The sequence below is a fragment of the Eschrichtius robustus genome, chromosome 5 (genome assembly GCF_028021215.1).
Source record: "Eschrichtius robustus isolate mEscRob2 chromosome 5, mEscRob2.pri, whole genome shotgun sequence".
NCBI classification, from domain to species: Eukaryota; Metazoa; Chordata; class Mammalia; order Artiodactyla; family Eschrichtiidae; genus Eschrichtius; species Eschrichtius robustus.
The window spans coordinates 133,437,570-133,462,603 of NC_090828.1; the positions used below are offsets into that span (position 1 = coordinate 133,437,570).

General features: G+C 40.2%; 1 protein-coding gene across 2 annotated transcripts in view; it reads left to right on the top strand.

The window, feature by feature from the left end:
* Positions 1-25,034, top strand: part of CNTNAP5 (contactin associated protein family member 5) — an 879,857-nt gene that overhangs the window by 233,351 nt on the left and 621,472 nt on the right. For both annotated transcript variants that reach the window (XM_068544014.1, XM_068544015.1), the window contains exon 3: positions 10,308-10,501. In XM_068544014.1, the coding sequence (XP_068400115.1) occupies positions 10,308-10,501 (194 nt within the window). The remainder of the gene's footprint in view (positions 1-10,307; positions 10,502-25,034) is intronic.

Consider the following 25,034-nt stretch of genomic DNA (forward strand, 5'->3'; position numbering starts at 1 on the left):
ATTACAGAGCATTGAGTAGAGTTCCCTGTGCTATACAGTAGATCCTTATTAGTTATCTGTTTTATATACAGTAGTGTGTATATGTAAATCCCAATCTCCCAATTTATCCCTCACCCCCTTAACCCATGGTAACCATAAATTTGTTTTCTACGTCTGTAACTCTATTTCTGTTTTGTAGATAAGTTCATTTGTACCCTTTTTTTAGATTCCACATATAAGTGATATCATATGATATTTGTCTTTCTCTGTCTGACTTACTTCACTCAGTATGACAATCTCTAGGTCCATCCATGTTGCTGCAAAGGGCATTATTTCATTCTTTTTTAAGGCTGAGTAATATTCCATTGTATATATGTACCACATCTTTTTTATCCATTCATCTGTTGATGGACATTTTAGGTTGCTTCCATGTCCTGGTTATTGTAAATAGTGCTGTAATGAACATTAGGGTGCACGTATCTTTTTGAATTGTGGTTTTCTCCAGATATATGCCCAGGAGTGGGATTGCTGGATGATATGGTAGCTCTATTTTTGGTGTTTTAAGGAACCCCCATACTGTTCTCTATACTGGCTGTACCAATTTACATTCCCACCAATGGTGTAGGAGGTTCCCTTTTCTCCATCCCTCTCCAGGACTTATTGTTTATAGATTTTTTTGATGATGGCCATTCTGACCGGTGTGAGGTGATACCTCATTGTAGTTTTGATTTGCATTTCTATAATAATTAGTGATATTGAGCAACTCGTCATGTATTTTTTGGTCATCTCTATGTCTTCCTATACACTAACAATGAAACATCAGAAAGAGAAATTAAGGAAACAATCCCATTTACCATTGCAACAAAAAGAATGAGATACCTAGAAATAAACCTACCTAATGAGGAAAAACACCTGTACTCAGAAAACTATAAGATACTGATGAAAGAAATCAAAGATGATACAAACAAATGGAGAGATATACCATGTTCTTGGATTGGAAGATTCAATATTGTCAAAATGACTATACTACACAAAGCAATCTGCAGATTCAGTGCAATCCCTATCAAATTACCAATGGCATTTTTCACAGAATTAGAAAAAAAAAATTACAATTTGTATGGAAACACAGAAGACCCTGAATAGCCAAAACAATCTTGAGGGAAACCAAACCCAAAACCAAAACAAAAAACAGAGCGAGAGTGGAGGAATCAGGCTCCCTGACTTCAGGCTCCACTACAAAGCTACAGATATCAAAACAGTATGCTACTGGCACAAAAACAGAAATATAGATCAATGGAACAGGATAGAAAGTCCAGAGATAAACCCACACACCTATTGTTACCTAATCTATGGCAAAGGAGGCAAGAATATACAATGGAGAAAAGACAGTCTCTTCAATAAGTGGTGCTGGGAAAACTGGACAGCTACATGTAAAAGAAGGAAAGTAGAACACTCCCTAACACCATACACAAAAATAAACTCAAAATGGATTAAAGACCTAAATTTAAGGCCAGATACTCTAAAACTCTTAGAGGAAAACATAGGCAGAACACTCTATGACATAAATCACAGCAAGATCTCTTTTGATCCACCTCCTGGGGTAATGAAAATAAAAGCAAAAATCAACAAATGGGACCTAATGAAACTTAAAAGTTTCTGCACAGCAAAAGAAACCATAAACAAAATGAAAAGACAACCCTCAGAATGGGAGAAAGTATTTGCAAATAGAGCGACCAACGAGGGATTAATCTCCAAAATATACAAACAGCTCATGCAGCTCAATATCAAAAAACCTAACAACCCAATCAAAAAATGGGCTGAAGATCTAAATAGACTTTTCTCCAAAGAAGACATACAGATGGACTTCTCTGTGTTCTCGGCTTTCTCTCTGTGCCTTAAACACTGCCATGCACTCCAGCCGCCTTCAATCAAAAGTTGACCCCAGTGTCCTCCTGCTCTGTTGGAACAACCCAAAGTGCATTCTGCACCAGTGAGACTGAGCTCACCCACAGGGCTGCCCGGCTTGCCAATGCACCACGGACTGGATGCCCTTTCTTCCCTGCCTCATCTCCATTCCCCTCACCTGGCTTCCTGGGGTCATTTTCCAAATGAACTACTTACCCTGAAATCCCTGTCTCCTAACTGACTTCTGGGGAACCCAAACTAAGTCATCCACGGAGAGTGCCCCTGTCCCCCACCCCCACCAGGCATTGCTCCTGAGGTAGCCTTAATCATGATAACTGGGTCTCATTTGGATCCAAATTCTCACTCCTTTACATAAATCTCCTCTCATGATCCTCTTTTTTTTTTCCTGCAAACTGGCCTCACTGGGGCCACTCCACGTCTTCCTACAGTTTTTTACCAGTTTTGAAACCCATAGGGTGTTTGGTCAAGTTCCCACTTACTTTTCCACCAGGAGGTTCCCTAGTCTCTAAATAAATGTGCAGATAGAAGTGTAGGAGCCCTGGCCAGGGCCATCCAGCAACACCTAGGTCCTGCCCCACATGCCCAGGGGCAAAGTGTGATGTGCAGTGTTCCAGACAATAGCCTCTCAGTCTCAGAAGTCCTTTCCCAACCACAGGTCCTGTTATACATGCATGGTAACCACACACTGAGTGAAGGTGCAGGAAGCTACCAGCATGTTTGTGAATGTTCTCTTCACTCTCATCCACACATAAAGTAAGATATTTATGGGGGAGTCTCTCTGCCTTACTCATTATCATCACTAGGTAGCTTTGTCCCTGAAAAATCTCCAACCTTGGCTTACAGAGGCCCCAAATGTTTAATAATTAATGGTGCAGCTAATCATTCATTCTAACCTCCCAGGCATTTGTGAGAATGTGCTTGTAGCTTTTTAAGGCCTCGTGTAAATGCAGGGGGAGAGCACACATCTTGGAAACCCATTCTCTACAGGGTTTACCTTAGGTTTTTTTGTTGTTGTTGTTGTTTTTTAAATGGCCAGGCTGAGTGTGCTTAAAACAGATTAGGCTTAACAATGCTATGTGTATGTGATTATTTTAGCTCTTGTTGATCTTGTACTAAATAAACTCTCTTTTTTTAGAATGATAGTTGTAAAATATCACTTAGCAGAGACCTGTATATAATCTGTTTTGTGCCCATTTCCAGTGTGTAACATCAATCAGGTTTCATTGCCCTTTCTGAGTTAGAAGTGGAAGTCAGTGTAGAAATTGAGGAATTTCTGCCTTATCTACAAGTCTTCCTGTTTCATGAGCAGAGCCTACGGAACCTACCTGAGCATGTGAAGTTAGGTATAAGCCCTATGGTATACGGGGTTGAGCAGGGAGCGGGTCTCTTGTCTTACTTAGTGTTCTCCATAAGAGTAACTACCTGCTTGCTTAAGAGCTTGGTCCATGTTGAAACCTCAGGCAGGGACGAGAAATCTACAGAACTGGGTTGGAAAACAGTCTCTCCATATAATCTGGATAAGCTAGGTGACCCTTAAACCTGGTTTATTCTCTAGTAAATGGAAGTTAAAAATACTATTGCGGGGACTTCCCTGGTGGCGCAGTGGTTTAGAATCCGCCTGCCAATGCAGGGACACGGGTTCGAGCCCTGGTCGGGGAAGACCCCACATGCCGCGGAGCAACTAAGCCCGTGTACCACGACTACTGAGCCCACGTGCCACAACTACTGAATCCCGTGTGCCTAGAACCTGTGCTCCGCAACAAGAGAAGCCATCGCAATGAGAAGCCCGTGCACCGCAACGAAGAGTAGCCCCTGCTGGCCGCAACTAGAGCCCACATGCAGCAACGAAGACCCAATGCAGTCATAAATAAATAAATAAATAAATTTATAAAAAAATAAAATAAAATGAAAAAAAATTACTATTGCTGATTGCTATGAGAATCAAGTGAGACCTGAAAAAGAGGTGAAGTGTGAATTATGTTTCTAGAGAGAATTGCTATTATAAAAAAGAAGGAAGAAGGCAAGCATGCTCTGTCCATGCTGTTGAGAGGCCCCGCAGCTGAGTGGTTAAGAAATGGGGCTTGGAGTCCCAGTTTTCTGGGTTTGAATCCCCTGTTCTGCCACTGACCCCTTGTGTGATCTTGGAAAAGCTGACCAACAATTCTGGCCTCAGTTTTTCCTTCTGTCAAATGGAATAATGATAATAATACCAATCATGCAGAGCTTCTGGGATGATGAGTGAGTCCATGTCTGCCAAGTGCCTGGGGCAGTGCCGTGTACTGAGCAAGGACTATCCAACTGCTAGCTAGTATTGTGAGTGAATGAACAGTCCAAGGGCTTGTAGAATAGGGGTGATGAGAAGAAGTAAAAGGGTTAACTGGGAGCAAAAAGAAGTGTCCAATCAAGAGCAAAGAGGGGTATTTCTGAATTCACAAATTTTTAGATTTCTTGGGAAATTGTAAGTCTGACTTTAAGTTTCCATCTGTGCTTAGGGGTGGGTGATTGGGGATCAAATTGGAGAAGACTGTCCATCTTTAGATCCAGAGGTGATTTCATGCTGCTTTTTTGTTTGTTTGTTTATAATCATCAAGAATAGCATGTTGGATTTAAGCTAACCTGGACCATGAAACAAAGAATTCAACTCTTCTTAGTAAAATAGTGTAACTGAAACTTTAGAAGCTGTTTTCTCCAATGTTTCCTAAACCACTCAGCATGTCATGAGCACCTTTCTGAAGATACAGATTTCCAGGTTAGGCCCCTGCATAAGTTAGCGAGGAGTGGGCCAAGGAATCTGTCATCTTCACAGGCACTCCAGGTGTTTTCTGATGATTGAACACATTTGAGAATCTCATCTAATCTAACCTCAGGAGCAGAGCTGGGTCTAGAACCAAGGCTCTTGACTTTCAGTTCCATCTTTTCCCCCAAAGTGAAATCACACAGCATGTAAGGTATGATGTTTGGGCTGTGCTAAGAATAAACTAAGTTATAGCCTGCAAATCACTCTAGACCTCATGTTCTAGATGCTATCAAAACCTAAGGTGGGGTTATGTTTCCCTTAAAATTATAATTTTCCTTTAAATTTCCATTAAATTCCTTTTGATTCAAACTGCAGGGTTTATGGGAATTGTAGTTCATGATTATTTATATCGCAGTCACAATTACAGAGAGCACTGCCTTAGTTAACACCTGTAACTTGCCAAACGCAGGTACCTGTGTGTATGTTACACCTCGATCTAGATAACAATTCAGAAACAGAAAGCTAACGTGGGCACTGTGTGTCTTAAAAGCAACTGCAAATAGTATCTTCAGGCTACTCTCATAATTTGTGAAAACACACTTATTGTTTGGTGGAAGGAATAAAATGTTTGCCATAGCAACCATGGCAACCTTGGATGTCTTGCCTATTAGCTGTAATGCTGGGAACACCATCAACAGCAGGGAAAAAGTCCTTGGCAATTAGCACGCAGACAGTGCCCTTCCATTTTAAGAGCTTAGGCTGAAGCTCCTGGGTTTGGAAAATTCTTAACTTGATGTGTTAATGAATGCTAACATCAACAATTTCATTTTTGTTAATTTCGGGGGGGGTTAATAAACTAAGGTTTTTTACTGTGGGCAAAAGGGTGATGTGATTTTCTTTAGACAGACTTGAAGAAATATTTTTAGCAATAGCTTTTTGTTTTGTTTTGGTTTGGTTTGGGTCAGTCTCTTGTGATTTTATTCTTTGCAAGGAGGTTGGAAAAGTCCCTTGTTATTTTATTTCCTTTCTTCCATCATTAACATAATTTCTTATCATATGTAAATATGATAAGAATAATTAGAATAAATGAAGGAAAAACTCTAAAGCATGACTAAGGAGTCTAGTTGTGGACAATAGGGGGGTAAAGAGAAATAGTTAAGGTTTGAGGATTTTCACTTCAAAAATTGTGATGGTCACACAAAGAGTTCTATATTATACCACCAAATGTCAAATCACGACATATATTCTTTATGCAATAAGCCATGTGAAAATGGGTCTCAGTTTATAAAAGAAAGACATGCTGATAACAGACAATGTTACATGCAAAGAGCATAAAAGAATAAAATCACTCATACTTTCATCACTCAGAAGAAATCACCATACACGTTTCTTTTCTATCATGTTTTAATATTGTTGAAGTCATATAGTTTACACAGCCTTGCTTTTTTTCACTTAAGAAGAAAGAGGTCTCATGAAATGGGCAGGAGAAATTAAGTGGAAATAAACAGTAGGTTCAGAACAATTTTAGATTTCTTGGAAATGTAATATCTCCTCCTTCTTGGACCTCCCTGCCAGTTTTGAGAAGTTGGGAGAGGGTAGAATAAATTGGGAATCGTGGACATATTGGTGAAGACAGGGTTCATTGATTAAAAAAGTACTTGTGGACCCAGCAGCTCAGAATCTCTGCTCAAATGTCTCCTCCCGGTGCTTTTCCCCCTTCTTGATTTTCTGGGTTTTTAGAAACATTTTTTTCTGTTACACAGTAGTCTCAAATAGCTGTGCTTGCATCCTGAGTTCCATGTGTTCTACACTTGCTGGACCTCAGTTTCCCCAACTATAATATGGGCATTATTCTATTTACTCTACCGGGTACTTTGTATGTATTAAGGTAGGTTAAACTGCAGTATCAAATAGATTCCACTACACGATAGCTTAAGCAAAATAAGTCTTTAGTTCTCACTCATATTGTAGTTTACATGTGGTGATGCGGGAATCTGGCATCTTTCCACGCTGAGCTTCTGCCGTCTTCTAAGTCCTTGTCGGCTGCATCCATCAGTGGTGAAAGGAGAAAGCAAGTGGGGAAGAGACCCGATGGCCTGCAGGTGGCACATCTTCCCACTCACATTTTTATTGGAGAGAATTTGTCCATAGGGCCACAACTCGAAAGGTACTGAGAGCTGAAAAGTGCAGTTAAGCCATGCACCCTCCGAAGTCCTATTACTACAGAAGGAAGAGAGAACGGATATTAGTGAATACCAGCAGTACTGGGTATTCATGTCTTGCAAAACACTTAATAAAAGACATTCCATGGTAGGGGATAAGCATACTTCTCTTTCTTTCCTTGCATTTGAATCTTGGCAGGGAAGTGAAAACAAAATGTCGTCAAACAAAAGTACTGTTGCCGAAATTCAGCCCCTGTACACCAGTGCCGTATTGAATCTCGGAGACAGACATTTGGGTGAAGTAGAAAGAGATAGCTTTATCACAGGACACCAAGGAAGGAGTCCAGGGCAGCTAGCGCTTAAAAGACCCGAATCCCCTGAAGGTTTTCAGGGAAAGGTTTTTAAAGACAGGGTGAGGGAGGGGGGGTTGTGGGGAGTGTGGTCAGCTCGTGGGCCTTCTTCTGATTGGCTGGTGGTGAGGTCATTGGGAGTCGGCATCATCAACCTTCTGGTTCCAACTGGTCTGGGGTCTATGCGCTTATGGGCAGCATTCAGTTACCTTCTCCCACTCGGTGGAGGCTTCAGTATCTGCAAAACAGCTCAAAGGACGTGGCTCAGAATAGTATCTACAGTCCTTGAGGAGGAACTAAAGGTCCTTGACTTTGTTTAATGGCTAAAGTGTTATTATTTGTCTTGCTTGACTATTTTCCTTTCTGCGTTTTCTAATTTCTCTGATTAAATTTATTCTTTGACTAAAGTTTTTCTACAGACAAAAGGCAGGTGGAGGACATTGGTGGCGGTCTATTCTGGGAAGGCCTCATAGGGTCCTACTCGGCTACAGTACTAGCTATTTATTGGGATGAAATCGATGAATGTGCCTTAAGGCCAGAGTAGGGCCCATCTCATGTTCTCTGCCCCCTTTGCCCACTCCCAGATGATGACAAGCTATCTCTGCAGTGGGCAGCCAGTGGGGACTCAGAAGGTTCTCAATACCAAGGAGGGGTCCAGTTGAGTCCTCCCGAGATGGCAAGAATGAAAACTGGGGCATCACTAAAATGATTTTCAATGGCACAGGTTGAAATCAAAAGGGACTTATTGGTTAATGCCTCTAAATTAAAAATCTAATGAATCACCCAACCTGATGCCCTGAGCAAGGCTCTTAACAAAAGGCCTACTTTCTTTCTTTTTTTTTTTTTTTTAATTGAAGTATAGTTGATTTACAGTGTTGTGTTAGTTTCAGGTGTACAGCACAGAAGTTATTCATAATATATATCTCAGTTATACGTAATACATATCTATTTTTTTTCAGATTATTTTCCCTTATAGGTTATCACAAAATGTTGAGTATAGTTCCCTGTGCCATACAGTAGGTCCTTGTTGGTTATCTGTTTTATGTATACTAGTGTGTATATGTTAACCCCAAACTCCTATTTTATCCCTCCCCCACCTTTCCCCTTTGGTAACCATAAGTTTGTTTTCTATGTCTGTGGGTCTATTTCTGCTTTGTATATATGTGGATTTGTAGCATTTTTTTTTTAGATTCCACATATAAGTGATATCATATGGCATTTGTCTTTCTCTGTCTGACTTACTTCGCTTAGTATGATAATCTCTAGGTCCATCCATGTTACTGCAAATGGCATTATTTCATTATTTTCTATAGCTGACTAATATTCTATTGTGTATATATACCACATCTTGTTTATCCATTCATCTCTCCTTGGACACTTAGGTTGCTTCCATATCTTGGCTATTGTAAATAGTGCTGCTATGAATATTGGGGTGCACCCATGGCATACACATTCTACAATAAGTCCCACTCAGGATTCAGATGTCTTGTGGACCCTTGGGTCAGGAAGAATAAATATGGACCTCTTTATACCTATGTGAAATGAAAACAGAAAACTTAGGCCACAAGTCTTCCAAAGAAGCAAGAGTTCATATTGATCTTCTGCAAAGTTCCAATGTGTCAAATGATAAAATTCTGGGGCTCAAAGGCTTTGGTTACATGTTAGAATGTTGCTGCGTGTCAGACATGTGGAATCACAAGGAGACCCAGGGATGGGGCCCTCTTATGTCTCTCTGAGATGTTGCATGCGCTGTTTCGTGGCCTGTGTTGGTCTCTCCAACTTTTTCTCTGTCTCACCTTGTTTGCTGGGGAAACAGCTTTCAGCTCCACTGTCACTGTCTCTAGGGCTTTCTGATCATCTACCTAGGCATTCTGTCATCTGTGCTCCTATTGAACCTTGTGTTCACCTCTCTGAAGGCTCTCTTTCACATCACATTACACATTTTTGTTTGCGTGTCTCTCTCTCCTCGGTATCGAGCAACCTCCTGGTGCTCAGTGAGCATCTGTTGAATGAGTGAACACTAACCTCTCAAAGGCATAGTCATCTTTGATCGTGCATCAAATCGTTCACGATCGTGCATCTTTGCATCCACAGCAAGATGTCTGGCCCACAGCAGGTTCACAGCACGTATTTAGAAAGAGCTAAAGATCAGAGAAAAGAAAGGGAGGAATGGAAGAAGAAAGCAAAGAAGGAAGGAAGGAAAGACCAGTCAGGAAGAGGGCATAAGGCATGTTAAAGGTTAAGGTTGTAAAAAGCTTAAAAAATAGGTGACATTCCATTAGGAACCCAGAAGATGAAAACTGTAATAACTGAGAAAAGAGAGGATGAATCATAGAGGAAACAGCATTTGAGATGAATATTAAACCATGAAAGGGAATTTGACGGAGGAGGAGAATGAAAATTGGGTTGAGAATGTTCATTGCAGCACTGTTCACAACAGGCAAGACATGGAAACAACCTAAATGTCCATTGACAGATGAATGGATAAAGAAAATGTGGTCTATATATACAGTGGAATATTACTCAGCCATAAAAAAGAATGGAATAATGCCATTTGTGGCAATATAGATGGACCTAGAGATGATCATACTAAGTGAAGTAAGTCAAAGACAAATATCTTAAGATATCACTTATATGTGGAATCTAAAATACGATGCAAATGAATTTATTTACCAAGCAGAAATAGACTCGCAGAAATAGACTCACAGACATAGAAAACGAACTCATGGTTACCAAAGGGGAAACATGGGGGGGAGGAGGGATAAATCAGGAGCTTGGGATTAACATACAAACACTACTATATATAAGATAGATGACCAACAAGGGCCTACTGTATACCACAGGGAACTCTACTCAACATCCTGTGATAACCCATGTGAGAAAAGAATCTGAAAAAAAGTGGATATATGCATATGTATAACTGAATCACTTTGCCATACACCTGGAACTAACATGACATTGTAAATCAACTCTACTCCAATAAAATTTTCAAAAAGAAAGTACCAGGGGTTTATGAAGAGAGGCAGACATAGTTTGGTTACAGACACCTTAGTTGAACACTGTTATGTTTTGTTTTGTTTTTCCTCTGTGAGCGGTGACAGTCGCGGCTCTGTGAGATGCTACTGCAACTCTCTCTCTCTGATCCTCTTCCAGGAACTGGCGGTTGGTCCCCAGCAGACTCCAATGCTCAGCAGTGGCTCCAGATGGACCTGGGCAACAGAGTGGAGATTACAGCAGTGGCCACGCAGGGAAGATACGGAAGCTCTGACTGGGTGACGAGCTACAGCCTGATGTTCAGTGACACAGGACGCAACTGGAAACAGTACAAGCAAGAAGACAGCATCTGGGTAGGACAAATTTTCTCATCAGCTGAATAAAACTGAGATGCCCTCATGGTAACCAGTGAACGTTTCTGTCCTTTTCCTCTATCCAGATTGCCGGTAGCTTGATAACTGTTGTGTACCCATTCAGAAATAATTAGACCATATCTAGGTCCTATCTGCAGCATGACGCCAGTTCCTAGGGAAATGAGGATGTCTGTTGCAGAGAGTTTAGTGTTTTCCTCCTTTTCTGGTAACTTGGGGATTTCACTGACTGGGCCTCAGTTCTTTCAGGGATAAAAAGAGAGCTACAACATGGAAGTCTGATCGTTGACAAGAATGTGTTGGTTGACTGAGTATGTGTTTATTAAATATTTACCTATTTTTTTAGCATCTTTATTGGAGTATAATTGCTTTACAATGGCCTGTTAGTTTCTGCTTTATAACAAAGTGAATCAGCTATACATATACATATGTCCCCATATCTCCTCCCTCTTGCGTCTCCCTCCCACCCTCCCTATCCCACCCCTCTAGGTGGTCACAAAGCACCGAGCTGATCTCCGTGTGCTATGTGGCTGCTTCCCACTAGCTATCTATTTTACGTTTGGTACATACATAACTGAGCTAATTGCATCATGACAAGGTATGTAAAGTGTCTGGTACATAGTAAGTAAATATTTAGTAGTGTATATATGTAAATATTTACTTATTATGTACCAGGCACTTTACATACCTTGTCATGATACAATTAGCTCAGTTATGTACCTCGACCAAAGTTGCCCAGTTGGTGCATCTTGGTCCGGTAATCCACAGCCTGGTCTGACTTTAAAGTCATTGTGTTCAACTGCCTCTATTCAAGTTTTGAAAACAATTAAAAGTGTTAAAAATACAAAACAAATATAAAATTTAGAATGGTTCTGCCTTTATAAACAATCTGCAGCTTGGATGTAAAACACAGTTTGGTCCAGGTTATTAAAAAAAATAAAACTGTGCCTTCCACAGCCCTGGACCCAAGCTCTTGACTCCAAAAGGTGAGTGAAAGGCTGTCCCCAAATTACGAGGTGAGGAATTGGAGGTCGAGGCAGGGGCAAAAGCCACCCAGAGGAGACCTCATAGACTTACGCATCAAATAAAATAATGTGTTGGTTCAGGTCACTTTTGCTTTCGGGAAAAAACCTCACCAGATATTTACTTTTTTCTAAATGTACATAGGAGGTGAAGATTTAGCGGTTGCTAGCATTAGCTTTCCTTCTCATAATGTCCTTAATTGTTTTCCCTCTTAAATCAGTCCCAATTACACTTTCAAATTGCTGCTGTTTGCACATACATTTTTCTGTATTGGTCTCACTCTGCTGGGAAAACAAATTCTATTTTATATTCATTGTTATTTGTTAATTGCTTACCCATCACTATTCGTAATTGAAAGTAATAGTAAACTGAGGATTAAGATTAGTTATGGAAGATTGAAACTGGAGAATATTATAATAGTCATCTTTATTCTGAGTGGCTTGTAATATTAGGTGGTAATATTTATGGAGAGCATGGGTTTTCTTCATTTTACAAATAGTCTTTTGGGGACTATTCTGTTTTTTCCTCAATTTTGAAGCCCCCATAAATTTTACAGGGTTTTTTTTTTTTTTTTTTTTAGTTTGTTTTTAGTTTGAAAAGAGAAATAAGCACACCTTCCACTTTGAGGCACAATTTTAAGATTTTATGCTGACTTGAGAGGGACAAATAGATGTGGTGTTATTTATTTGCTTTGGCATTTTCAATCAGAACTGGTTGTTTTTCAGATTGAAGTTTTGAGTTCTTTTGTCTAAACTTTTATAAAACCCTGAGTTTCATCTTCTTCAGAATCAAATGACCTGCTTTTGCCCTGTCCTGTGGGTCAGGATGTATTTTAAGAATGGACAATTTCTCTGGGCTTGTAAACAGCGGGCATAAGGCCTATTTTACTTTCTTGCCCCTGTTGGTTTGCCTGTGCTTCCACAAAACTCCAAGCCCCTTGAAGGCAGGGGCCTGTTTTATAAGTCCGGTAGGCTCCATGCCTATTATTACTGGACACGTAGACTGAACTCCATTTTGGATGGCTATTACAAGAACTGCAGAATTATTAGGGCTTACAGAATTGGAGGGGAGGACACTATTCTCGTGCCTGTCCCTTTCCTCACCTCAGGATAGCCTTGGCCTTTGGGAGGAGGCAAAAGATGCTGGGCGAGCAGAGGCGAGAAGGCAGGGAACCGTTGTGCACAGGAAGGCAGTGAGTTCCAGCTAAGGCCTCCCCAGAGACATTTCCAATGCCTGCAGGGCCCTTGCGGGGGGAGGCAGCTTCAGGACCAACCTGTCAGATGCAAACCCCAGGAGGAGGAAAGACTTGGGGAGGGGTCTTCGCCCCTCCAGTGACATGGGGCAGGGACATGGTGGTAAGTCGTGCATACTAACAAGGCTCAAATTTTGAAGAACAATGTGTGTCCCCTCGTATCACTATCGAGGGAACAAATGGCCAGCGAAGACCAATTGCACACAAATTTGTACACAAATGCCATTCCGTATACATAAAAAGGTGTTATAAATTCTGGAGATACAGCGTTCAGAGACCAACCCAAGCTCACATAACCAGACACTGGTGATGCCAGAATACAAACCAAGACTGATTCCTGACTATACTTGATTGCAGAAACTGTACTTTCTGTTTCTTCTTTACTACACTTGAATTTGTTTTCTAATTTTCACAGAACTGATTTATCCTTTTCACCTTAGACTTTGCCAGGCCCACTCCAGAAGAAGAATGTTAAATCCCATTGTGTATTTCACGTGCTGCTAAAATTTAAAAGTGAGAAAGCACTAATACTATCTAACTATATCTCTATATGTTATAAATAGTTCTCAAACTCTCTGAAACTGTATAGGCCTCATAGAATACCCATCAAACAGAGACTCAGAGTATTTTACCAAACATTTCATGAACATGTGTAAAATCTGACTTGTGCCTAATTTGCATTGGTATTTCCAGATTACGTTATTGAATGAAAAGGTTACCTTGAGAGTTTTTCTTTTCCTTTTAAACATAAAATGATAAATCAGACTATAGTTTCACCAAAGTTAATCCTGATAAACAAGATAAAAGCAATAGCCAAACAAGAGGGTTTTATAAAACTCTCTAAATGATTCAACTTTTCAGAAAAAAGTCTCGACCCCAAAACATCAATACCAAGTATTGACTTAATTAAAGATTGTGTATCACAGAAATAGAAAAATCTCTTGAATGAGACTTTCACAAGGTCTTTTGAAGATCTTCAATTTTCAGATGATATGGAGTTTGTAATGTCTTTTAAAGTTGATTTACCAAGCAATACAACTATAGCATACCCCTTGGATAGGATATCAATTTGCTAGTACTCAAGAGATTTATTTTATTTTGCAAACTTTACTTCAGAAAAAGAATCCCGGAAATACACCTGTCCAATGTACAGTAGCAGATATTCATGCTCTAAAAATCCAATTTGCAGAGTTTCTGAACTGGCTCTGAATGCAATGTTCATGAATGAGGCCACCAAGCAGCCATGTGGCGATGCATTATGATTTATGAATAAGCCAGAGTCCTCACTTCACTGAATAATCAAGTGTGAAGGTGTCTCGGGGACAAACTTAGCAAGACTTTTAGAATCTTAGCACATCCAAAATCTCTTTCTGGTTGGCTTGTAGACACGCCAAAATAACACAAATATTAAGATTCGAACTCTGAGCAGCAACTTCAGCCAATGTTCAGTAAAGTGGATCAATTGATTTGCTACATAGGAACCTCTAACTCTTTAAATCCACAGAGACCAGAGTCCTGTTACCCGTCATTTTGAAAGATATTCCAGGAGAGACACTTACTGTCCCTATTATATCCACAGATTACCTTTTCAGTCCCGTGTCTCTTGTATGTCAGTGTTCAAACCCTTCATGAATCCACCTATGTTTCCTGCATACAACATGTACATGTTCCAAACATGCATTCTCCTCTATGGGCATTGCTACTTTCCTTTATATTCTGCTACTTATCACTCTGAAATTTCAAAGACAGCCTCCAATGTGTGTGTGTGTGTGTGTTTTTTTTTTTTAATTTGTTTATTTATCTTTGGCTGTGTTGGGTCTTCGTTGCTGCGCATGGGCTTTGTCTAGTTGCGGTGAGCGGGGGCCACTCCTCGCTGTGGTAAGCGAGCTTCTCATTGCAGTGGCCTCCCCTGCGGCGGAGCATGGGCTCTAGACACACGGGCTTCAGTAGTTGTGGCATGCGGGCCCCAGAGCACAGGCTTAGCAGCTGTGGCACACGGGCCCAGTTACTCCGCGGCACGTGGGATCCTCCCAGACCAGGGCTCGAACCCGTGTCCCCTGCATTGGCAGGCCGACTCCCAACCACTGCGCCACCAGGGAAGCCCGTGTGTGTTTTAATATGAGACCTATTTTTATTTTTTAATTTGTTTTATTGAAGTATAGTTGATTAACAATGTGTGTTAATTTCTGCTGTACAACAAAGTGATTGTTATACATGTGTATGTATTCTTTTTATATTCTTTTCCATTATGGTTTATCACAGGATATTGAATATAGTTCCCTGTGCTATACATTAGGACCTTGTTGGTTATCAGGAGCCCTATTTTTAAATCACCTCATCCACATTGTTCCTGATTGATCTTGGGCAAGTTAATCAGGATCCTTTTCCTCTTCCCGTGACCCTGAAGTACATTATCTGAATATACTGCATTTTATTAATATCCAGTTTACAGTTTTCTCTTCTAAAATCATGTCGCCACTTCCCAAATATGTCAGCCATCTGGTCTTGTTTGATAGAATCCTTTGGCCTGGATGATACGATGGTCTCTGATTTTCTGTAGCTTTCTGGAGTCTGTCTATCATGAAAGGGCTTGCATATGCTACTTAACACCTTTCTGACATAAAGGTCAGTTGAAACAATGGATTATACATTTAGGTCATCAGTTTCTCGATTTCACCCTTGAGTGCCTTCTAAAAGCTCTGGGAGAGGCTCTCTGATCTTCATGATTTATACACATTTATTCTGCCAATTTGGCCTAAAACATCCTGAGTATTGATCACTGTCTGACATCATATTTTAAGCCTACCAATTTCAGAAAACTATTTAAGAGTGAGAATCTCATTACCATCAACATACATCTTTTCAACTCTCATGAGACACCAAACACTGTGCTGTGTATTGGGCATAACAAGGGGCTTGAAGATGTGGTTAATCCCTCCCATGAATGCACAGAACCATTAAGGACATGCTGCAACACAGCCTATGTGTAAAAGTAGCACCAATGGCAGTTCAGATACACGAAGCTGTCAAGGTGTGCTTGGGGGTATATGGGTGGAAGCTGCTTTGATGAGTGGAAAAAGCAGGGACCATGTTTAATTTCCTTTGGCTTCCTGGAAACTACAAAATGTGGTCTGCCTCATAAAAATTCCATGAAGGTAGGAAGGCAGAAAGAGGAAATGGTGGGGAAGGAGGAGTGTTCAAAGCAGGAGTGTTACCTAACTGAACTTGGATCCCCTTGCCCAGTGTGCAGCAAAGCCCATCTACTGACGCTGGGTTGTGATGGAGGAAAGTACAGCGTTTATTGCAGGCACCAAGCAAGGAAAACAGGCAGCTCATGCTCAGAAGACCTGAAGTCCCCAGTGACTTTCAGGGAAGTGTTTTTAAGGACAGTGTGAGAAATATGTGATCAGCTCATGCACAGTTCTCCAGCTGGTTGATGGTGAGGAAATAAGGTGATGTTCCAGGGTTCTCAATCATCAACCTTCTGGTTCCAAACTGTCTGGGGTCTACACACTGGTAGTCAGCATGCAGTTAACTTCTTCCACCTGATGGGAGTTTTAGTATCTGCAAAATAACTCAAGGATATGGCTCAGGATGTTATGGCCCTTGAGGAGGAACTAAAGGCCCTAGACTTTGTTTTATGGCTAAACTATTATTATTATTTTGTCTGGCTTGACTGCTTTCCTTTGTTTCTGCATATTCTCACTTCTCTGATTAAATTTGCTCTTTGGAACTCAGGGAAGGCCTAGGTGGCTAAGGCTTTCCTACAAACAAGAGTGGGGACATGGGGGTCTGTCTCCAGGAAGGCCCCACAAGGTCCTGCTTGGTTTTAGGAGAAATGCTGTAAGCAAAATCTTAAAGGAAGATGTATAGGTATCGAAGACACACAAATTAATAAATTTAGATACAAGATTTCCCCAATCAGTTATACAAGGTAAACCTGGAGAATGAAGCTTGCTAGAGATTGTAAACTACTAGTATCACCATATCTTCTTTGGCTACAGACCAAAGCAAGTAAGTCATTGTGTGTTCCTCATTTTGTTATAACATTTTTTTTTGTTAAATCACAAAGACTACATATAAGAAAATACTATTAAATACATTTTTCATAATTTTGTTAATAGTTTTGTCCTCTACTCTCTCTCTTGCACAGATATACACCTAAGCTTTTAATACAGCTATTCATTTCCTAGTTGGACGTCGTTAAAAACTCTTTTGAGAGCTTGGCATGATCAGAATATTGCCCCTGATTTAATGGAGACCATCAATGCAAGAGCGAGTTATCACCATGCACCAAGTCAAGGTGAAGGGAAATGCAGAGGCTTTTGATTAGGGTCAGATTCCAGTTTTACCATTGGTTACTTATATGGCCTTGAAAATGCTACTGAACCTCCTTGGAGTGATCATTGTTTCCATCCATGGCAAGTATATATTTAGAACCTTCCAAACCCTTTGCATCCATTTCTTTACACTTCCCTGCTCAGAACCCTTGGTTTATGGGCTGCCTTGTGGAAATACAGAGCAATAAACCCTGAGCTTCACTATGGATCCAGTTCAGACCAGACAAGTAAAAGTCTTCCAAGCTTAATACATATTTCCCTTGAATCATCCTCCTGGTTCTGTGCTAAGCACTTTTGTTGACCTTTGATTCTCTTATCACTGGATGAAACTCTGCAGAAATGGGGACAGAGAACAACTGGCCAATCAGCATTGTGGAAGCAACAGCTGGTCTTTACCCCAGAATCAGCAGGCTCCCTCCAGCCCTCTGGCTCCACACTTAGCCCTTGAAAGTTCCTCACCGATGTCCATCTGTTTTCCCTTCTTAATGTTAGAATTTGCTGAAATGTTTCAGAGAACGTCCCAACATGGGGCCTAGCCTCTTTAAGGAGTAAATACCTTTCACACATTTGCATATGTAGCATTTAAACACATCACATGGACAGAAGTCAACATGTAGTCTTCAGGATTAATATTCATACGGACACTTGCTCGGGGAGAGCAGATGTTTGCAGTCTCCTACAAACTGGTTGCATTTGTAATGGGAAAGGATCCAGCAGCTGATATCAAAGCAAGGAGGATGATCTGCTTAAAATTAATTCTTCGAAGCCCACTGCTATTAAGTGAATCCTATTGTTAAGGTACTTAGTGGTTCACAGGAAACTTGACTCATAATTGTATTTCCAATATGTATAAACCAGTTAGGTTTTAGAACTACCCTCCTTAGATCAGGAGAAATTGGAGTTAATATCTCAGCTTTAACATGTGGCAAAGCATTACATTTTCTTATGTAAATATATTGAATTTTGTTAGCTAGGTATAATGACTATGAAAAAGAAATCTTAGCTACCCGTTATTCATTTAGTCTTCAACTACCATGACTTCTTTTTTCCTTTTTCTTTTTACATAGATTATCTCAGGTTTTAAGTCTGATAGCTAGATATTCTGTGACTTTGATAAATAACTAAAACTCTAGAAGGCTCAGTTTCCTCCTCTGTTAAGTTGGTATAATGAATGTACTTAGCGCATGTGATCTGTAAAGGAGAGATTCTCAAAAATGAATGTGTGTCAGAAAGCCCCAAGGGGCTTATTAAGACACAGATTGCTGGGCCGCACCTGCAGAGCTTCTGATCCAGTAGGTCTGGGAGGGGCCGAAAATTTGCATTTATAACAATAGCTTAGGTGCTGCTGGTGCTCCTGGTAAAAGGACCTCACTTTGAGAACCACTGTGTAAACTATAAATGGATGAATGCCTGTAAGCTTTACAATATACAGATGTATAACTGAATCACTTTGCTCTACAGCTGAAACTAACACAACATTGTAAATCAACTATACTTCAATAAAAAAATATTCAACTAAAAAAAAATCAAATGGGAGCTTCAGATCATAAATAAATAAATAAATAAATAAAGGATATAATTACTATCCCTATTAGAGGTAGGTGCATGTGATACACCTGGTGAAGATACCCAGAGGACCCTATCTCTCAGTTTTCTTTCTTTTGAGTTTTGCATCCAAAATGGAAAGCAAGCTTAATAAGTCAGGTTTTCTTTTTTTTTTTTTAATAAACTGAATACTCAGTGGAGAAAGTAAAATCTCCTTTTGGTTACAGGCAAACATAGTTACCCACCCAGGCTCATTAAAGACAACTAGCTAGGAGTCCTGTTAGACAGAAGAGCTGGAAGAAGAGCCTAGGGGAGTTACTGATGCCTAAAACAAAGGGCTCTAGTTGAAAGTCTGAAGCCCCAAGTGTCTACTTGGCTCTAGACAGATGGAAAGAGTCCAGGCTGGCGGGGACCTCAAGGAGGCTAAGAGTCTCTCAAGTGCTTTTAAAAAGTCCAAAGGAAAGTAGGCTTCATTAAGTTTATTATTTTAATGATAGTGGTTGATATTAAGGAGAAAAGCATAACGTGGTAAACACAAGTTTCTATTCCTGTTAAGTATGGTTGCCAGTTTTGTTGACCTCAATGTTAACAAAAGGAGAGAGCTCAAGGAGTTGGTCTCGTGTTTCGAATCTGACCAGTTGCCATTGTTCATGTGGGGAAGGTGTCCTCCCACCACTGCTGCTGTGGTGGCTCTCTGAATTCCAGAGCTGAATGACAGCACTAAATTTATCTAGACGCTAGCCTTGACAATAATTCTCTAATTTAAGGACTCCAGAATTATTTGGAAATGAAATATCAAGTCCATAAAGAAAAGGAACAGTGCTTTTTTGTTTTGTTTGTCTTTAACTATTTGAAGGAGAGAAAAGGAGTCTGAAAAATTGGGCTGAAATTATTTTGACCTGAATATCATAGGTGCTTCGTTGTGTGGGAAGGTTGTGTAGGAACCACAAAAAATCTGTACCAGAGAATCACGGACCCCTAGCATCCTGTCTTATCTGCTTGTAATTTAGGACATCAAGCATCTGCTAGGCACATTCTGCATGCAATAAATTAAGAAGACTTCAAGAGTAGAATGTAGAAATCCTTAGAGGTGGGATAAATACATGGAAAGGTACACAGTGAAAGGATATGTGCAGATGGGCATACAGATGAGAGCATGAAGTGTCTGACTTGTCAGTATAATAAGTGCTATGAATTTTTTTCCCATTAGCTCTTTTGATCTGGCAATAGTTCATCCACCATTTTGTCCTATCTGTCCCCGTTTGTGACACACTGAAATAACTGAGGGCCAGAATCCCATTAATGGACTGTGAAACCAAGTAGAAGGAGCTGATAAGGACCAAGGAGATAAGGCTGAACAAGTTCGTGCCATATTCTAAACAACTCATCTGCCTGTGTGTGGTCACATCTGTGGATAAGAAAGACTCTGAGTGTAGGTGAGAGAAAGGAGAGCCCTGAGTAGGGTAGGAATCCACGGCACACATCCACTCTTTGATTTTATTATTTTATTGTATTTCATTTTATTTTATTTATGTATTTATTTTAATTGAAATATCGTTGATTTACAATGTTGTGTTAATTTCAGGTATACAGCAAAGTGACTCAGGTATATACTGTATATACATATATATATATTACTTTTCAGATTCTTCTCCCTTATAGGTTATTACAAAATACTGAGTATAGTTCTTGTGCTGTACAGTAGGTCCTTGTTGATTATCTGTTTTATATATAGTAGTGTGTATCTGTTAATCCCAAACTCCTAACTTACCCCTCCCCACCTTTCCCCTTTGGTAACCATAGTTTGTTTTCTAAGTCTGTGGGCCTATTTTTGAGTGGGGATGGCTTTCTGCCAAAAATTTCTATGCCTGGGTCTCTCTACCAGCCTCCCCTACCTGGTGCATAAGTCTGTAGGTATTGTGTTTCAGACATCGTGTTCACATGAGTGTTGTAAGTGCGTGAGAATTTAAGAAAGGATGTGGATGTACCAAGCCGTAGCTTGGGAGGGGCACCCTAAGCCACCTGAATAAAGAGACTATTTGGGGAAGATCCTGTGCTTTCCATCCATGCTCTGTCTGGAGGTCCACCCCTGGATCCCCATTCCATCAAGTCGGCTGTAGGTGATAAGAGCTACAGAAAGAGAGCAAGGAACACACATTTTAAATCAACTATACTTTAATAAAATAAATTTTTAAAAAAATGAGGCAAGGAAACTTCAGGGAAGAAACAGATTCGGGACCTAGGAGGGAACAGGAGTAAGGGCTCAAGAAGATCTGCACGGTGTTTAAGGCACCTGATTCAGAATCGACCCTGTCTTGTATGACTTACAGAACATTTTAAGAGAGGTACCACATAGAATAAACACAGGATTTGTAATTAAGGAATCTATATCCCCATCCAGTCCCTTTGTCTAATTGATGTGTGCATCTTCAGGACCACTTAACCTCTCTGAGCCTCTAAGGATGTATCTTATTCAAAGGCATGCATCTTGTCCAGGCACATAGTAAGTCTTCAATAAATACTGGCTGTGAATAAGTAAATACTATATCATTTTCAACACATACTCACTGAGTATGTATTGTGACAAGTCACAAAACTGAGTTTTGGAAAAAATACATATAATATCCTTTACTTTCCCAGAAAATAACAGAAATGCCATCTGTTTGGCTAGGAGATAAGGCAGGACAGGTATGTTGGCTGATGCATCTTCCGGGCTTGTTCAGGTAAATTCCTTGTTTATCCCTGTTGTTCTAGTGTAGTTTTTAATTGAGTCCCTTTTCACTCTCTAAAATGGTTTGGTTTGGGTGATAATTTTATGGTCAATGTACTTCTAGGGACCATTAATTCAGAGGAAGCAAATTATAATAAACTCAGGAGTAAAGAAGACTAAGAACTTGTAGAACCTTTTGAATGTGTTGGACAAGAGAACAGGTAATGATATTAACTGATGTTGGATGACCCTTATCTAAATGTTAATTCAGCAGATGGCCAGCAATGATACTTTAAGAATTTAAAGTTTAAGTATGATGACACGGCTACCAATGGATAAAACTTTTTTTTTTTTTGTAATCCTCCAATTATTTTACAAGTTCAAGGAATCTATATAACCTTAGTGTGAGCAATAAGGCAGTAAGTACTGAAACCCTACTTTCTAAGAAGTTCCTGGAGGAAGCACGTGAAGACAAACAAGGAGGGAGCTTACTTGCCTCAGTAAATTTTTGCTGAAGACAGAATGAGTTTATCTGGGGAAAGAAACCCAATAGAAAGTAGATCAGCAAATAAGAGAAGAAAGTACTTGGTTTAGAAGCGTCAAAGGATCCAAGTCACTCTTGTATTCAGTGAAAGTGTAGGTAGGGGCACATGATTATTAAACTGTCTTTTTTTGGGCCACTTTTTACCTTGCACACAGACTTGTAGAGGGTTAAATAGTGTCCCCCCTGGGACCTCAGAATGTGGACTTTTTTTGGAAATAAGGTCTTTGTGAGTGTAGGTAGTTAAGGATCTTGAGGGGAGATCATCCTGGAATTAGGGAGAGCTCTAAATCCAATGACTGGCATTCTTATAAACACAGGAGAGGACACCAAGAAACACGAGGGAGATCAGATAAAGATGGAGGCAGGGACTGAAGGGGTGCTGCTGCAAGTCAAGACACCAAGGATGGCCAGGAGCTACCAGAAGCTAGGAAGAGGCAAGGAAGGACTCTTCACTAGAGCTTTCAGAGAGAGCATGGCCCTGCTGACACTTTGATTTTGGACTTGTGGCCTCCAGAACTATCAAAGAATAATTTTGGTTTAAGCCACTTCGTTTTGGTAATTTGAGTAGCAACCCCCATCTCATGTACAAGTCTGTGGATTCTGCTATGATCTCACATATGCATCTCTGAGTTCTTCCTCTACTGAGGAAGTGTAGACACTGTGCATAGCAGCTCCTATATAACAACCTCTCTATTCCTCCACAGCTCCTAGCACAAATGCTACAACTTGTTCAATACAGCCATGACTTGCTGTGCCTTGTAATGCTTTTCCATCTTTCAACCTCTATTCATCCATCACCTGGAATTCTCCTTCAGTCCGCACCATGTCCCCTCAACACATACATTTCCACTTCTGCAGATTTTCTCTCATCTTTTAAGATCCAGTTCAAATATTATCTCAGGCCCACAACGACACGTCTCCTGAATCAGTCACTTCAAGTAGAAGTGATCTCTTGCATATCTGTCCTCCCTTTCCACTTTGTTGGGTCACCTCTTTGGACTTAGAGCAATTCTTCTATTTTGTTGTAATCCCTCCAAGTGTTGCTCCATTTGAGTTAGTCTTGTCCAAGAAACTGAACAGGGTGATTTTGGAAGATGGAGCCCAGTCTGATAGGGAACTCCATCTCTCTACTTTGACTTGCACAAAGTTTGGGGTTAGTAAATGCAAACTCTTACATATAAAATGAATAATCAACAAGTTCCTCCTGTACAGCACAGGGAACTATATTCAATATCCTGAGATAAACCATAATGGAAAAGAATATAAAAAAGAATGTATATTTGTGTATAACTGAGTCACTTTGCTGTACAGTAGAAATTAACACAACATTGTAAATCAACTATACTTCAATATAAATAAATAAATAAATAAATAAATAATCCCCCCAAAGAGTAACATGTTGACTATTTGCCCTGGTTGCCTCATTCCACAGTGCTAAAACTGAAATATTCTCTAAAATTACTTTTCCATCATTAGAAATTTGACTTGAAAGCCATGCAATTGATGCATTTGCTAGGGATTATCTCTTGCCCATAGCTCATTAAAGCTTTCCTTCCATAGCACACATATTACTAGGAACAGCTATATGGAAGCCCCCAAGTGAAAAAGTGACCCATGCAAATGGCTTGGCATGAGAAAAACACCCACAGCAATGCAGTCACGTGATGACTCTGAGGTGTGGGCAATGAGTGAGCTAACTTGGAGGAAGCAGCCAGAGTTGTCAGGGGGAAGAAGAGGGTGTGATGCCTCATTAATTTGTTCTTAGCAAACAATTTTCAAGGATTTGCCACAGCGTGATGCTCCAAGAATATGCTCTTCGTACATGACCAAAGATGATATGACAGGCATTTCAAAACAGTAATTGTTGGATTAATGACACTGCTGAGGAAAGAGGATTCATTATACCTAAGTTGGAAGATTGTGAAAAAGTTGTCTACCTGGGTTACAAGGTGGCAATTGGGCAAAACGGCTGGGCAAATGCAAGATGACACTATGGTACCTCTTCAGATGTCTTAGATATACAGAACCTTCTCTCACCCTTCATTATTTGAAAAATATGGAACAAGGCTGCATGTTTAAGGGCCCAAGTTCTAATTGAGTCTAGCTGTGTGCTGCTCTCTAGGAAGAATCTGGCCCTCTGGTTGCTACACAATATTCCAGGAAAATAGGAGGTTGTGACTGTGCCATCACAGTGCTCCACTTAAAGGGATTCCACTAAAAAAGGGAAAATAACATGTTAGCACAGAGAACTTTATGGCAATTTCCTTGTAAGTCTCACATATCGGGATTTCCCTGATGACGCAGTGGTTAAGAATCTGCCTGCCAATGCAGGGGACATGTGTTCGATCCCTGGTCTGGGAAGATCCCACATGCCACAGAGCAACTAAGCCCATGCGCAACAACTACTGAGCCTGCGCACTAGAGCCCGCGAGCCAAACTACTGAGCCCACGTGCCACAACTACTGAAGCCCACGCGCCTAGAGCCCATGCTCCACAACAAGAGCAGCCGCCACAATGAGAAGTCCATGCAACACAATGAAGAGTAGCCCCCACTCGCTGCCACTAGAGAAAGACTGCGCAAAGCAACGAAGACTCAACTCAGCCAAAAATAAATAAGTAAATAAATTTATAAGACTCACATATCTTTCTATGGTAATGCAAATATTCATCCATGGTCATTTGAAATTAAATAATGTGGAATAATTTTATTTATTTATTTATTGTTTAAATTTTATTGAAGTATAGTCAATTTACAATGTTGTGTGAATTTCTGCTGTACAGCAAACTGATTTAGTTATACACATACATGTTCTTTTTCATATTCTTTTCCATTATGGTTTATCACAGGATATTGAATATAGTTCCCTGTGCTATACAGTAGGACCTTGTTGTTTATCCATTCTCTATATATCAGTTTGCATCTGCAAATACCAAACTCCCAATCCATCCCTCCCCCACCACCCTCCCCCTTGGCAACCACAAGTCTGTTGTGTGCATCTGTCTCTTTCTGTTTCGTAGATATGTTCATTTATGCCATATTTTAGATTCCACATATTAGTGATATCATATGATATTTGTCTTTCTCTGTCTGACTTACTTCA